This window comes from Falco cherrug, chromosome 19, assembly GCF_023634085.1.
Source record: "Falco cherrug isolate bFalChe1 chromosome 19, bFalChe1.pri, whole genome shotgun sequence".
Lineage (NCBI taxonomy): Eukaryota > Metazoa > Chordata > Aves > Falconiformes > Falconidae > Falco > Falco cherrug.
This window is the reverse complement of record NC_073715.1, coordinates 3,500,629-3,516,164: the sequence shown is the minus strand read 5'-3', so window position 1 is coordinate 3,516,164 and position 15,536 is coordinate 3,500,629. Positions and strand designations below refer to the sequence as shown.

Here is a 15,536-nt window from a genome sequence, read left to right as displayed (position 1 = left end):
CCGGGCAGGGGGGGGGAGGGGCCCATCCACCGCCCCCCCCCCCCGCAGGACACAGGACACGACAGAAACGGCTCAGAATTCTTATTTTTATATAAAAAAAAAAGCTGGTTTTTGGTTGTTTTTTTTTTTCTTCCCCCCCCTCTGTGGCCCCATAAAATGATACAATTCTGCGATATAGAAACGGTGTAATAAATTAAACGCCCCGATCCTCGCCCCCTCCCCCAAATCCCCCCAAAATAGACCCCTGGCCCACGCCAGAGCCCGTCCTGAACGGGTTCCTCTTTGGTATCACGGAGAGAGCGGCCCCGGCCCCCCGAACCCCCCCGGGACCCCCAGCAGAGGGGGACACACACACAATCCCCCCTCCGCCCCCCTCCCCCCGGCAGGGGGTCCCGATCCCGGGGAGCCGGCGAGGAGGAGGAGGGGGAGGAAGAGGAGGAGGAAGCGGAGGCCGAGGGTTGCGCAAGACCCCGGCGTGGAAGTGAATCACAGCCCTGCCGAGCACCCCCAGCTCCCCGCAAAGCCGGGAACACTTCCCCTTTCCCAGCCGGAGGGGGGGGAGGGGGACACTTCCCAGCCGAGGGGGGGAGGGGACACCCCTCGCCCCCCACTCCAGCCCCCCACGCTCTCTCCCTACCCAGCACTGCCAACGCTGAAACAAGTCGCTCCGTAAACTTGGAGGGGTGTTTTGTGTTGGGGTTTTTTTTTTTTCCTCTTTTTTTTTTTTTTTTGTGGGTCTTTTTTTTTTGGTTTTTTTCTTCCCTTATTTTATATAAAAAGAAGACACGTGGGTGAGGGGTGGGGGATGGGGAGCAGGGTGCTGTCACAGCCCCCCAGACCCCCTGTGCCTGCCCACGGCGGTGGCTCTGGCGTGATACATTTCGCGTGTGATGGGGTGTTTGCGCTCCGGGGAGGTGAATACTGAGAGCAGCCCGGGGGGCTGCCGGGGGCTGCTGGGGACACCGTCCATCCCTCCAGCCCGGGGGGCTGCTGGGGACACCGTCAGTCCGTCTGTCCCTCCAGCCCGGGGGACGAGGAGAATATTTTTTTGGTTACACTGCGACAGTCCAGACTCCTCCAAACCTCGCACCTGGGCACAACGCAGCCCCGGACCCCCCCCCCAGGAGGGGGCTTGGCCCTACCGGACCACCACGGTGAGAGAAGGGGGCGAGGGGAGCCCCCCGCTGCACAGGAGGGGATGCGACCCCCCCCCCCGCCCCCACCCTGCCTCACACCTTGAGCATCTTGTCGGCCACGCCGCTGGGGCTGCCGGCGGTGCTGCCGTCGCTGCCTTTCTTCTTGCGCAGGGTCTCAATCCAGCCGTGCTGGGGGCGCGGCGAAGCTGGAGAGCGCCAGGGAGCTGAGCCGCATGTTCTTGCCCGACATGATGAGCTCCCCAAAACCCTCCTGGTGCGAGAAGCGTAGCCGAGCGGCGCGAGCCCACGCGTCCCGCGCGCCGCATGCACCGGTGCTGCGTCTTCTGCTTCTTCCGTACCAGCTGAGTGTAGCGCACCTGGGACACGGGAGAGGGTCAGGGACCCACAAACTTCCCCCACCCCCCCCTGCCCCGGGTAGGTGACCCCCTGGCCGGCCCCCCCCCGGCCACCACGCACTCTCACCGTGTCCGAGAGTTCGGGTTTCAGGTCCAGCTTGAGGAAGCGAAAGGCCACGACGGGCATGATGCAGACCACGGTGGTGAGCGCGATGGTCAGCCAGACCGTGGGCTGGGCCAGCGTGTTCTGCGCGTTACCTGGGGGGAAAGCGTGAGTCTGGCTGGGGCTCAGCACCCTACGGGGGTGGGGGACACCACTCAGCCCGCCCCCAGGACTCACCCACAAAGCGGAACTGGTTGGGGAACATCTGGAAGAGGCCATCGCTGTGCATGGCGAAGAGGATGGCGAAGTAGGCGGCCAGGCTGCCCCAGATGAAGAAGTGGTTGATGGCCGTCCAGAAGCCTGTGTCCAGCCCGATCTGGTGGAGAGACGGAGGAGATGGGGCTCAAGGGACAGCCCCGGTGCTCTGAGCACAGCCACAGAGCAGGATGGGACCCAAACCTTCCCCCCCCGGCTTTGTGCTATAGGTGAGGAGCTGGGGCTGAGCAGCTGCCTCCCTACCTGCACGCTGACGACAATCACGAGGGAGGTGGCGACGGTGACGGCGAAGGACTGGTAGTCAGCCAGCTGGGTGCCATCATCGCGGGTGGCGTCGGCGAAGACGCCGTAGGGGATGAAGAACATGAGGACAGAGGTGTAGATGCCCTGGGCGATGCAGATGAAGAACTCCCGCTTGTTGAAGAGCAGGTTCAGCTGCCCAGGCTCATAGAGCTTGGGGTACTCCATGCTCCGCTGCTCCGGCACGTCCTGGGGACACGGGGCACTGGGGACCTCTCTCCAGCCCCAGGCAGGCACAGCCTGTCGGCTGCGGCTGCACCAGCCTCCACCACAGCCCAGGGACGAGGACAGCCCAGCCCGGGCACCCAGGCAGCCCTCCCTCCCACAGGGTGGGCCGTGCGGGGGAGCTGGGCCCGCTCCCGGGGCACCCAGGGACCCCCCCTCCCCGGCCCTGGCTGTACCTGGTCGAAGACGCCCATGGCGAGCACGGGCAGCGACGTGTAGACGATGTTGTACAGCGTGATGAAGTACTGGTCGTACACAGTCTGCGTGGAACGGAGTGCTCAGGGGGACGCACGACCTGCCCGCCTCGCATCCCAGCTGGCCCCCACGTCCCCGCACCCACAGCTGCGGGGACAGGAGAGCCACCGCCAGCCCCCCATGCTCTGGAGGGATCCCAGGCTGTGCCTGCTGGTGCAGGATGAGGCTCCACAGGGAGCCCGGGGCACGGTCCTGAGCAGAGGGGTCTCGCCGGCAGACCCTCCCCAACTCTGAGCGCCAGGAGCTGGCAACGCACCTGCGCCGAGAAGCCACAGAAGAAGCCAAACCAGAAGTGGACCATAGTGAAGGCGAAGTTCTTGTAGAAGAAGTAGCAGAGGAACTTGCACATGCGTAGGTAGGACCAGCGCCCGTGCACCAGGAGCAGGCGCTGCAGGAACTTGAACTGTGAGAAGGAGTAGTCGGAGGCCAGCACCGCCTGGATGCCCTCTTGCCCGCTGATGCCCACCCCGATGTGGGCGGCTGTGGAGGGAAGAGACACATGGAGTGAGGAGGAATCTGCCCAGAGTACAGGGGACCAGGGCTGGGACCCCCCAGCAGGACCGTGCTCCTGTGGGACGCAGAGGGGTGAGGACGGAGGCTGCCACGGACGCCGGGACAGCGCAAGCCGGGCCCTGTCCCTCCTGTGGCTCCCCAGACCCCAGGCCTTACTCTTGATCATGCTGACGTCGTTGGCGCCGTCCCCGATGGCCAGGGTCACGGCTTTCTTGTACTTCTTCACCAGCTCCACCACCTGGGCCTTCTGCAAGGGCGTGACGCGGCAGCAGATGACGGCCTTGCAGGCACACGCCGTCTCCAGGAACTCCACCTCCATGTCAGCCTCCAGCGCGTGGGCCTGCGAGGAGAGCGGGGGGACAGTTGGGGGCACGGCCGCCAGCAGGGCACGGTGCCCCATCCAGCCCGGTGCCCCCAGGTCCCTACCAGGCTGTGCCCGTTGATGACCAGGGCGTATTCGCCCGCTATGGCTTCCAGCACCGAGGTGAGCTTGGAGGAGGAGAGTTTCTCCTGGTAGAAACCGTTGCCCACGGAGCGCGATGCGTCCATCATCTTCTCCCGGGCTTTCCTGAAGAGAAAGAAAGGGGTTGGGGGGGCCCCCGATTCAGGGCACTTCGACATCCCCCCCCCAGCCCCACGCTGGCCCCACGCGTGTCCCCTGGCCAGCCCTGCCTGCCGCGCCTCACCTGAGCTCTTCCCGCACCTCCAGCACGGTGTGGCCCGTGACTACAAACACCTCCGTCATGTCGTCCGTCAGCATCTTGCAGGAGTAGCCGATGTTCACAGCCGTCTCTGGGGACGGGAAACCAGGGGCTGAGCCAGGGTCAGACCAGGGGGAGCATCTGTCCTGTGTCCCGTCCCCCCCCCCAGCAGGTGGGATCCCAACACACGAACGTCCTCACCTCCAGCCAGCCCAGAGCCCCCCCAGACCCTCACCCTGCTTGTCCCCCGTCAGCACCCAGATCTTGATGTTGGCCAACGTCAGGATGGCGATGGTTTCGGGGACCCCCTGCTGCAGTTTGTCTTCGATGGCCGTGGCTCCCAGCAGCTGGGGGGACCCCAAGAGGCAGGAGGTGAGCAGGCGCTGCCCCCAGCTGCCTCCTGCCCCTCCCCCTCCCCGAACCCCCAGCCCACCTACCAGCATATCGTGCTCCACCTCGTCGTAGAGCCGAGCCAGGCGATCCTCGCGGGCCTCGGGGGCACTGCCGGCTCGGTGCAGCCGCTCGGACCACTCCTCGTAGTAACTCTCCTCCAGGTCTTTGTAAGCCAGCACCAGCGTCCGCAGCCCCTCACCCGCGTATTCCTGCAAGCGGTTGGAGCTGGGTGCACTGGCAGACCCCGACGGCGCCCCCAGACCCCGATTGCCCCCCCAGGATGGGGCACGCGCACGCGTGGGCAGCCCCCCTTCCCAGCCCCTGCCCCACTCACGTTGAGGTGGTCGGTGGTGACGTTGGCGAGGTCCTGGGTGAGGGGGTGCAGGCGCTCCAGCAGGATGGTGTCAGCACCTTTGCAGTACAGCCGGATCCGGCCCTCGGGGCTGCGGACTGCAGGGGGCAGGGGACAAGCTGCCTGGCTCGGGAGCGCAGCAGCGAATCCCGCTCCAAGCCCAGCCACGACCCCGTGATGCCTCCGCAGCCTCGTCACCATCCGTGTCCCCAGCCCCCATGACCCAGCCCCACTGCGGCCGACCCAGCCCCACTGCCGCTCTCCCGGCCCCACCGCTGCCCTTCCGGACCCATCGCAGCTCTCCCAGCCCTACCACCACCCTTCCAGACCCATTGGGCTCTCCCAGCCCCACCGTCGCCCTCCCAGCCCCACCGCCGCTCTCCCAGCCCCATTGTTGCCCTCCTAGCCCCACCACCCCCCTTCTGGACCCACCGTGGCCCTCCCAGCCCCACCACAGCTCTCCTAGCCCCACCGCTGCCCTCCCGGCCCCACTGCCACTCTCCCATCCCCACCATGGCCCTCCTAGACCCACTGTGGCTCTCCCAGCCCCACCGCCGCTCTCCCGGCCCCACCGCCGCTTTGCCATGCCCAGGACCTCACCGATGACGGACATGCGCTTGCGGATGTTGTTGAAGTCCAGGATGGCCAGCAGCTGGTAGGTGATGGCTCGACCCAGCTCGTGCACTGTGATGGTTTTGGGCGTGCGGGACCGGAAGACAAACCCAAAGTTCCTGGCAGCGGCGACCAGCGCTCCCTCGTCCGGGGACTGAGCCTTGTAATAGAGCTCCCCTGGGGACAGCACCGGGGGGTCAGAGCCAGCGCCGTGCCCCAGGCCGTGCAGGGCCAGATCCTGCCCCCCGCGCCCACCTTCGTCCTTCTCCTCGGACATGACGGTGTGGCAGAGCGAGAGCAGGCGGAAGAACTCGTGCACGTGGGGGTCTCCCAGCTTGACGGCTTCCAGCAGGCTGGGGTCCCAGAACTGGAACCGTGGGTCAGCCAGGGGGTTGAAGGAGAAGTCGACTGGCTCCGGCCTCTGGCAGGGGCAGAGATGGCGTTACCCCCTGCGCCCCCCGGCACCACCAGGCACGGCCCCCGCGGCCCCCTTACCTCGCCCAGCTCCGCTTTGTGACCCAGCACATCCTGCACGTCACCTGCGAACCAGGGCACGGAGTTAACCAGGACAGGGACCCAACGCTGCTGCCTCACCAGCACCCACACCCGGGGCAGCTATGGGGCAGGGGCAGCCCCACGCCGCGACGCCGAGCCCCCTCGTCCCCTGGCTGCCCCAGAGGGTCTGCAGAAGGGGAGCCGGAGCCCCCACAGCCTGCAGGCAGACCCAGCCCGGCCCCAGCGCCCGGTGCTCACCGTAGCTGTGCCCGTTGACGGAGCACTTGCTGAAGACCATGATGTTCTGGGTGAGGGTGCCGGTCTTGTCAGAGAAGATGTACTCCACCTGCCCCAGCTCCTCATTGAGGGTGGTGGTCCGCGCCTCAGCGGGCGTCCGGCGCTTGGCACAGTACATCTTCTTGTCCCAGTTGATGAAGTAGCTGTGCCCAAGACGGATCACCTCCACGCTGCGGGGACACACACACACGACAGCCGGGTGTCAGCAGGGCAGGGCAGCACGCTCTGCTCAGCCAGCGATGGGCACACACGTGCCCACCCCAGACCCCCAAGCACCTAGGGCACCCCAGCACCCAGGGTCCCCACACCCTTCCCCAGGGCTGGCCCGCAACCCGCTCCTAGTGACAGCCACCGCCAAGCCAGGGCTGGGGACACGGAGCCTGTCACCGAGCGGAGCTCCCCAGGCATCTCACACAGCTACACGCCCCGAACCCCCTCCCCAGCCCCCAGGGCAGACAGCAATGAGCTAGTGGGAGGGGTGGGGGCGACACGTTCTTACCTCGGGGCTAAGGGTGACAGAACCCATGCTGGGGAACGAAAAGAGAGAGAAATTAAAAGAGAGAGAGAAGGGGACAGTGCAGGAGCCTGGGAGCTGCAGGAGGGCAGAGCAAAATAACCAGCGTGCAGCCAGGGCAGGGAGAGACGAGCAGCCAGACAGACGCAGCCAGGGGGGGCCCCGAGGGACCTGTGGGGTCTCAGGTCTTGGGGTATCCCCGAGGGCAGACGCGGCCCATCACCAGGAGAGCAGCCCAAGCCCACCCCACGCACGCAGCTCTGCCCGTGGGTCTCCATCCCCGTCTCCCCTCCCCAGAGGGCACCCCTAACGCCTGGTGCCTGCCCCTCGCACACACCCCCAGCCCAGCCCCTCGGCCCCTGCCCTACCTCACGTAGAGCGAGATGGGCACCACGGTGTTGAGGATGATGATGTAGGACCAGAAGGAGAGGAAGCCGGAGAAGAAGGCACTGTGCACCCCCTCATCCCAAGGCAGGTAGATCTGGAAGCAGACGCCCACCTCGTGCTCCCAGATGGCGTTGCCGATGGCCAGGATCACCCCCATGCACACCAGGAACCCGAAGATCTGGGGACAGGAGAAGACATCAGAGCCTCAACCGTGCCAGAGCCGGGGCTCCCCTGGGACCTGCCTCCCGCATACCCAGAGCACCAGCGTGTTCATCAGCCGGTCGATGCTCGTCCGCTTGAACTTGGTCCGGCCGCTGTTCTGCATCAGTTTCGTGTCGGGCCCTGGGGAGAGGGAAGGGCGTCAGCGGGGTCTCTCCCTTCCGCGCGGCGCAGCGGTGGCAGCCGTCCCAGCCCACCTGCAAAGATGACAAGGCCGAAGCACCACTCGGTGTTGCGCAGGACGCAGCCCCGCAGCAGCATGTTCTGGTTGCTCAGGGGGTACTTGTTCTCCTTCCAGTACAGCGTCCCACCAAACTTGTCCAGCTTGTTGTTGGGGGGTTCACAGATCACCTCGCCTGAGCGCGGGGGATGGCTGGGCTGTAAGGTGCCTTCTCCAGGCGGCCACTTCCATCCCAGTGCTCCCAGCACCGCCCCCAGTTCCCCAGAGATCCGCTCCGAGCCACAGGACCGCGTGGATGGTCCCGGTGTCTCCCACGCCAGGTGACGGAGGAGGGAAGGCAGGGGCTGCCCCACCGCAGAGGGCTGGTCGCGGGCACTCACCGTCAAACCGAGCCAGCTTGCTGGTGTCCCCCAGCTCCGAGGTGACGGGGATGGCCTGCCGCACCTTCATGTTGGTCTCTCTGCAGGTTAAGGAGGCACCACACGCGGGGTCAGCCACAGGGAGGGTCTTCACAGATGCTGCCCAGCTCCAGTTCCCTGGCAGCTCCCGTTCCCACTCCCACCCCTCGCCCTCCGCCGCCCCCCGAGCGGGGCAGGGGTTACCTACCCATCCAGCTCCGCCGTCTCTATGTAGCACAACCCGTGGGGCTCGCTGCTGGAGAGGAGGAGGAGGTCAGCCTGCCGGGGGGAGACATGGCAAGGGTTGTGCTGACACCGGGGCTCCCCTACGCCTTTCCCCAGGGAAGCTCCAGCCCTTGGATGCCAGGAGCCGGCGGGGTCTCCGGAGCCACACGTCCCTAGCAGGGCGCTGCCGGCACCCTGGCCAGGACACCATCGCCTGAAGCGCCCACGGGCAGCCAAATCCCGAGAGCTCGAACACGGCTCAAACACCGCAACTGAAATGGAACTTCCAGGCTGGAAAGTCCCCGGTGCCTCCACACCAGGAGGTGATGGAGAAGCGTAAAAGCAGAGTTGGGCGCAGCACCACCCCAGGTGGCTGTCCCCATGTGTCACCCTGCCTTGGGGCCACACTCACCGCCACAAACTGGTTGTTCTCCAACTTGATGATGTCTCCGACACGGACGTTCATCCATTGCTCCTGCCGGAGGCTGCAGGGGGACGGTGGAGTTAGGGGGGAGCCACCAGCACCGCTTCTCCCCTGCCCCGCTGCCCTCTGCCCCTGCCTGCAGCCCTGTGCCGCGTCCCCCAGGGCCCCGTGCCCCCTCCCCGGCTGCCCCCTCCCCGTGACACTCACACTCCGCCGATCAGCACCTGAGACTGCCGGTTGTTCACCTGGTTGTCGCTTTTATGGCGGAACTGGGTGCGGAGGGGAAGAGACGGCAGCGTCAGCCCCGCTGGGGACGGGGTCCTGCGTCCCTCCCCCCGCGAACGCCACGGCCCCGGGCACCACACACCTGCACCGGGGTCACAGCCCCCTGCCCCCATGCCCAGAGGGCAGCCAGCCTGGCTCGAGGGGTGCAGGGGGGACCACTCACATAGTCGTCGGTGGCATCTTTGACAGCTGTGATGGTTAAGACAAGAACCAAAGGCACGATGGTGGTGAACCAGGAGAGCGAAGAGATCTGCGGGATCAGCTGGGGACAGGGAGGGGACTTAGAGGGGACCTGGCCAGCCCCAGGCCCGCGCTACCCCTGCTCCGGGGTGCCAAACCCACCGTGTCCCAGGACAGGAGATGCCCTGGGCCCTCCCAGCTGCCCAGCCAGGGATGGACAGCGCGGGGGAGCCCCATCTGCCTCCCCGGGCCCCCCAACACTCACCTGCAGGATGAGGAGGAAGAGGAAATAGGTGTTGGCCACTTCCTGGAACTGCTCGAAGAGGTTGACAGGCAGGAAGGTGACAATGTTGTACTTGGAGGTCTTGATGCAGTTGCTCTGGGGATGGACAGAGGAGGGAGTTCACGGGTTGCTGAGGCCCCAGGACCCCCCGGCACCACTCCCGGGAGGGCTGTAGCTCACCGCGCCCGCAGTCTGAATGCCTGGACCCCCATCCCCTGCCCCTGCCCCGACTGCGTGGCAGCTTCCTCCAGAAGCTGATTCCTCAGTCGCCAGCCGGTACCCAGGGACCAGCCCCCTCTGGCAGCAGCATCCAGAGCATCCAGCCCCCCCGCCAGGGTCACCCCAACCCGGACCCCCGCTCCCCCGCAGCGAGGCCAGGGCAGCCTCTGGTCTGGAGCAGCCAGAAACAACCTCCAGCGTGGAGGGGGAGGCCAAGGTGAGCTCTGCTCCCCCCCCGGCGGCTCCGGACACCACAGGGATGCAGGCAGAGCCAGGGGGGCTGGGGATCAAGCCCCCACAGAGGATGGGGGGCTGCATTCCCCACCCTGGGAGCGCACCATGCCCCCCTCCAGCTGGGCTGCCCCAGCTCCAGAGCTCTCTTGGCATTACCAGCTCGTCAGCACAATTTTCTCAGGGACAAACATCTATTTTTAGCCGTAACTGCCCCCCCACCCCCTTCCCTGCTGACCCGGAGGGTGACGCAGCCCCCAGCTCCCCAAACCTGCGGCAGGATGAGGGCGCCAGGGCCGGGGCTCAGCACCACTCACCGCGTACTGGAACTTCTCGTTGTACTCCCGCGCGTTGGCTCGCACCCGCCTCTCCTCCTCTGCAACACAGCGCGCCCGTCAGCCTGCCTGCACCCCAGCCCCCCCCCCAGCCCCCCTCTGGGCCCACCATCCCACCCGTTCAGCTCCCCTGCGCCCCAAAAGCCCCCCAGGCAAGCCCAGAAACCCCAGACCCCAGGGGAACAGGGAAGCCCCCCCCGCCCCCCCCCCAGCTACACTGTGCAGCCTGTGCTCCCGCTGCACCCCCAGCCCCCTTCTTCTGCGCCCCCAGACCACTGACCCTGCTTATTTGTACCCCCCGCCCTGCACCCCCAGCCCCCCAGCCCTGCACCCCAGGACCCCCAACCTTGCTTCCCTGTACCCTGAGACCCCCAGCCTTGCTTTTCGGCACTCCTACACCCCCAGCCCTGCTTCATTGCACCCCAAGACCCCCAGCCCTGCACCCCCAGCCCTACAAGCCCAGCCCCACAGCCCTGCACTCCCAGATGCTCTGCACCCCCAGCCCCCCTGCCCAGCACCCCAGGACCCCCAGCCCTGCTTCTCTGCACCCCCAGCCCCCCTGCCCAGCACCCCAGGATCCCCAGCCCTGCTTCTCTGCACCCCCAGCCCCCCTGCCCAGCACCCCAGGACCCCCAGCCCTGCTTCTCTGCACCCCCAGCCCCCCAGCCCAGGACCCCCAGCCTTGCTTCTCTGCACCCACAGCCCCCCAGCCCTGCACCCCAGGACCCCCAGCCCTGCTTCTCTGCACCCCCAGCCCTACTTCTCTGCACCCCCAGTCCCCCAGCCCTGCACCCCCAGCCTTGCTTCTCTGCACCCGCAGCCCCCCAGCCCGGCACCCCAGGACCCCCAGCCCTGTTTCTCTGCACCCCCGGACCCCCAGCCCTGCACCCCAGGACCCCCAGCCCTGTTTCTCTGCACCCCGGGACCCCCAGCCTTGTTTCTCTGCACCCCCAGTCCCCCAGCCCTGCACCCCAGGACCCCCAGCCTTGCTTCTCTGCACCCCCAGCCCCCCAGCCCTGCACCCCAGGACCCCCAGCCTTGCTTCTCTGCACCCCCAGCCCTGCACCCCAGGACCCCCAGCCCTGCTTCTCTGCACCCCCAGCCCAGGACCCCCAGCCCTGCTTCTCTGCACCCCCAGTCCCCCAGCCCTGCACCCCCAGCCTTGCTTCTCTGCACCCGCAGCCCCCCAGCCCTGCACCCCAGGACCCCCAGCCCTGTTTCTCTGCACCCCCGGACCCCCAGCCCTGCACCCCAGGACCCCCAGCCTTGTTTCTCTGCACCCCCAGCCCTGTTTCTCTGCACCCCCAGACCCCCAGCCTTGTTTCTCTGCACCCCCAGCCCCCCAGCCCTGTTTCTCTGCACCCCAGGACCCCCAGCCTTGTTTCTCTGCACCTCCAGCCCCCCAGCCCTGCACCCCAGGACCCCCAGCCCTGTTTCTCTGCACCCCAGGACCCCCAGCCTTGTTTCTCTGCACCCCCAGCCCCCCAGCCCTGCACCCCAGGACCCCCAGCCCTGTTTCTCTGCACCCCAGGACCCCCAGCCTTGTTTCTCTGCACCCCCGGACCCCCAGCCCTGCACCCCCGGACCCCCAGCCCCCCACCCCGGACCCCCAGCCCTGCATCCTCGGGCCCCGCAGACCCCCCGGCCCGCACACACCCGCCCCGCCGGCGGCGCGGACCCGCGGCCACTTCTCGGGCATCTCCCGGGGCACCGTCATGGCTGCGGGGCCTCCATCCCGCGCCGCCGGTGCCCCGGCCCGGGCCCTCCCGCCCCGCCCCGCCGCGTTGCCGGGGCAACGGCCGCCCCGGGGCCCACCGGGGCCTACCGGGGCCTACCGGGCCCGCGCCGCTCACCTGGGGCCCGGCGGGCCGCGCACCGCTCCATGGCCCGCGGCCCCGCAGCCCATGGGGGGGGAGCGGGCGGCCGGGGCCGGGCCCGGGGCCGGGGGGCCGGTGCCGGGGCCGCTGCGGCCCCGCTCCCGCTGCCGCGCCGCTGCCGCCGTTCAGCGCCCCATGGCCGCGGCGGCGCCGGTCGGCGGCGGAAGTGATGGGCGGCGGGGGGCGCTGCCCGGGGGGACGGGGCGGCCCCGGCGGCGGGGGGGGGCGGGGGGAGTCCCGGAGTGCACCGCGGGGGGGGCAGAGCGTAACGCGGGGGGTCCCCGCCAGCCACAGAGGGGTCCTGGGGTGCAGCCTGGGGGTCCCCGGCAGCCCCGGGGGGTCCCACAGCGCAACCCGGGGGACCCCGGCAGCCCCGGGGGGTCCCACAGCGCAACCCGGGGGACCCCGGCAGCCCTGGGGCGTCCCCAGAGTGTAGCCAGGGGGGCCCAGAACACAACCCGGGGGTCCCCGGCAGCCCCAGAGGGGTCCCAGAGTGCAACCCGGGGGTCCCAGGCACCGCTGGGGGTCCCCGGGGGGCCCAGAGTATAACCCAAGGGGAACCAGGCAGCCCGGGGGGTCCTAGAGTGCAGCCTGGGGGGCCCAGAGCGCAACTTGGAGGGGCCAGGCAGCCCCAGAGGGGTCCCAGAGTGCAGCCTGGGGGTCCCAGGCAGTCCTGGGGGGTCCCAGAGTGCAGCCCGGGGGTCCCAGGCAGTCTCGGGGGGTCCCACAGTGCAACCTGGGGGTCCCTGGCAGCCCCAGAGGGGTCCCAGAGTGCAACCCGGGGGTCCCAGGCACCGCTGGGGGGTCCCCAGGTGGCCCAGAGTACAACCCAGGGGGAACCAGGCAGCCTTAGGGGGGGGCCAGGCAGCTCCAGAGGGGCTTGGGGGTTCCAGAGTAGAACCTGGGGGTCCTCGGCAGCCCCAGGGGGCTCCAGAGTACAACCAGGGGGGTCCCGGGCAGTCCCAGAGCATAACCTGGGGGTCCCGGGGGGTCCCAGAGTACAATCAGGGAGGGCCTGGGCAGCCACAGGGGGTCCCGGGTGGGGCAGAGGCAGCCCCAGGGGATACCAGGACCAGCCTTGGGGGTCCTAGAGACAGCCCTGGGGGGGGGGTGTCCCAAGGGGGCAGTTCTCCCCCCCCAGCTGCACATGCACCCCAGGCCGGGGTCCCCCCCTGCTGCCAGGCCTGGCCCGCTCTGTCCCCACCGGGGTGGGGGGCTGTCACCCATGTCCGGACACGACACCTGCAGTCTCAGGGCTCCTTTAATGGTGTGAGGGCGACGGCGGGGGGGACCCTGCTGCCAGCTGGTGGTGGCGAGGGGGTCCCCAGCATCACTTCTGGGGCAGCATCCCCCCCGGCATCCTTCTCCCCCGGTGCCTGCTCGGTGTCTGGGGGGATGGTGGCGTTGGTGAGGACCAGGCAGCTCTGCTGGGCCGGGGGGTCCCCCTCCTCCGCCGGGTGGTGGAAAGCCACGAGGAGCTGGTAAAGGGCCGAGCCCACCGCGGCCCCCAGCAGCGGTGCCACCACCGGCACCCACCACCACCCATTGCCCCTGCTGGGGACGGGGCACGGTGGGTCAGGGGGTCACGCCTGGCACCCCCCACCACCCATCGCCCCTGCTGGGGACGGGGCACGGTGGGGCAGGGGGTCACACCTCGCGCCCCCTGCCTTGCCCCCCGTCCTTCTACCCACCTGAAGACCTCGGTGCCCCAACCCGCCACGTAGGTGAAGAGCCGGGGGCCAAAATCCCGCGCGGGATTCATGGGGCAACCGCAGTTGGAGCCCATGGAGACCTCGATGGAGAACACCAGCAGGGCCACGGCCACCGGCTCCAAACCCTTGGGGACACCCTTGTTGCGGGTGTCCAGGATGGCCAGGACACCCACGATCAGCAGCGCCGTGCCCATCACCTGTGGGGCCAGCACCACAGCTCAGCACCGCATCGGCACCGCCGGAGGGGTCTGGGGGGAGCCAGCACCGGCACCCACCTGGTCCAAGAAGCCGTTGGAGAGGGAGAGGTAGTCAGCGGGGTAGGTGGCGAAGATGGACGCGGTCTCCCGGGGACCGGTGGTGGTGAGGGTCCCGTTGCTGTAGTGCTGGATGGCATCTGTGGCGCAGAATCTGTCCGTGAGCCCGGCCACCCTGGCACAGCCACGGTCTTCCCCCACCGGGCACCCCCCACGCCCCCCGTACCGTAGTAGAGGGCGTAGACGGCTCCGGCGGCGATGAAGGCTCCCGCGGTCTGCACGGCCACGAAGATGGGCAACTTCCACCAGGGAAACTGCTCCAGCAGGCACATGGCGAAGGAGAACGCCGGGTTCAGGTGGGCCCCTGCAACGGAGAGGGGCTGGGAGCAGGGGGTCCAGCGGGAGCTGGGGGATGGCGGGAGCTGGGAACCCCTCCCCAGCCTCACCGGAGACTCCTCCTGCCGTGTAGACGGCCACCATGACGGCCAGGGCGCCCGCCAGGTAGGCGGTGAGGAAGTTCCCCTTCGTCCCCGAGCTGGTGACCATCTGTGCTGAGCCCCCCAGGGTGATCAGCTGGAGAAGAGGGACACGGCTCCACCGCAGCCCTCCCGGCCCCTCGCCAAACCCCCCACCGCTCCCCAGGACCCCCACCCCCCTGCACCGCAGCCGCTGGCAGGATTGGTGCCGATCCCAGGCGGCACAAGGGCAGCGAGGCTGCTCCGGCACCTCTGCCCGTGCTGCCTCCGTGCTTTTGCTCCCCTGTCCCCTGGGCTCCGGACGGGGACAGGCAGGGAGGCGGTTACTGGTTACCGGTTACCGGTCCGGCTTATGGTTTTGACAGCGAGGTGAAGAAATGATCAGTAATTAAGTTTTCTCTTCCCCTGGGGAGATGGCGGGGAAGGAGTGCCACCAGTGTCACTGTTCGCCATCGCGGGGTGCAGCCCGGGTGCCAAGTGCAGCTCCGGAGCCCCAACCTTTGCCTGCTCCACAGCGGGAGGCGTCGAGGCACACAGCGCCCGCAGGATCCAAGCGGGAGGCCAAGTCGCTCCGCGAGCGCGACACAGCCCCCAAACCCCCCCAACTCCTAGTGAGGGACAGGCAGGGGAGCCCGGGGACCCCCGGTGCCTGCCACCCCGCCGCGGTCAGCCCCGGCCCAGCCGCGTGCCCCGCTCACCATGAGCACAAAGACAGCCAGCAGCTCCGCCAGGCACTCGCGCGTCAGTTGGTTCCGCACGCGGAGCAGAGCCTGGGCCCTCTTCAAGAAGGAAGCGGAGCCCATGGGGCTGGCCGGGAGCAGGCAGCGAGGACAGCAGTGGCAGTGTCTCCGTCCTGGCGAGATTTTATGAGCCCCGGGGCTGGGGGGGTGTGATAACGCGCAGACTTTAAACTAATCAGAGCCACACCGAAGGGAGACGCCTGGCAGGGACCAGAGTCCCGCATGGGGCCAGGGACAGTGGCGCCTTGTGACAAGGGTGGCCCCCAGTAGCACCAGACCTGGTGGGAGCCCCCCGAGGACCCCCAAACGGCCGTGGGGAACAGAGACCTTGCTCAGGTGAGCTGGCACAGGCGTGTTTACCCCCCCGGGAGCTCCGCTTTTCCCTGCCAGATCCCTGCCCAAGCCGCAACCGCAGGCAGCGCTAACGAAGAGGCTGGGGAAAGGCTTGCCAGCACCGGCCCCCGAGAGCGGCGCAGGGGAGGTGTCAGCACGGTGCTGGGCTGGCAGGGAAACGGGGGAGAGGTTGGGCAGGGGGCACGGGCACAGGGCTGGGGTGGAGGAGCCCGGCAGCTGCCTGCACCC

At 68.3% G+C, this 15,536-nt stretch overlaps 2 protein-coding genes across 2 annotated transcripts; both read right to left on the bottom strand.

Moving 5' to 3' along the window:
- Positions 1–72: 72 nt before the first annotated feature.
- ATP8B2 (ATPase phospholipid transporting 8B2) lies at positions 73–11,631 on the bottom strand. The gene is given in 30 exon segments (XM_055696592.1): positions 73–569; positions 612–1,335; positions 1,337–1,423; positions 1,425–1,513; positions 1,620–1,750; positions 1,833–1,971; positions 2,115–2,360; positions 2,573–2,656; positions 2,908–3,131; positions 3,321–3,504; positions 3,591–3,732; positions 3,851–3,956; positions 4,101–4,212; positions 4,303–4,467; positions 4,593–4,708; positions 5,211–5,399; positions 5,478–5,643; positions 5,718–5,761; positions 5,976–6,184; positions 6,897–7,093; positions 7,169–7,257; positions 7,332–7,490; positions 7,696–7,775; positions 7,922–7,992; positions 8,351–8,423; positions 8,570–8,631; positions 8,811–8,909; positions 9,093–9,206; positions 9,878–9,936; positions 11,552–11,631. Coding segments are annotated over 29 exon segments (3,603 nt in total). The 5' UTR covers positions 11,613–11,631; the 3' UTR covers positions 73–569; positions 612–1,229.
- A 1,213-nt stretch (positions 11,632–12,844) lies between these two features.
- On the bottom strand, positions 12,845–15,463 carry AQP10 (aquaporin 10). The gene is made up of 6 exons (XM_027798892.2): positions 14,913–15,463; positions 14,185–14,311; positions 13,965–14,102; positions 13,760–13,878; positions 13,464–13,681; positions 12,845–13,326 (listed from the first exon to the last, which is right to left on the bottom strand). Exons 1-6 carry the CDS (start codon positions 15,015–15,017, stop codon positions 13,023–13,025), a joined length of 1,011 nt encoding a protein of 336 aa, XP_027654693.1. The 5' UTR covers positions 15,018–15,463; the 3' UTR covers positions 12,845–13,022.
- Positions 15,464–15,536: the final 73 nt, after the last annotated feature.

Excerpts from the sequence above, each read along its gene's own strand:
- AQP10 (XM_027798892.2), bottom strand. The coding sequence starts at position 15,017 with ATGGGCTCCGCTTCCTTCTTGAAGAGGGCCCAGGCTCTGCTCCGCGTG. Across the intron at positions 13,879-13,964 it reads CGTCTACGCCCTCTACTACG|ATGCCATCCAGCACTACAGC; the intron begins GTACGGGGGGCG and ends TCTGCGCCACAG. Across the intron at positions 13,327-13,463 it reads TGGGGCACCGAGGTCTTCAG|CAGGGGCAATGGGTGGTGGT; the intron begins GTGGGTAGAAGG and ends CCCCGTCCCCAG.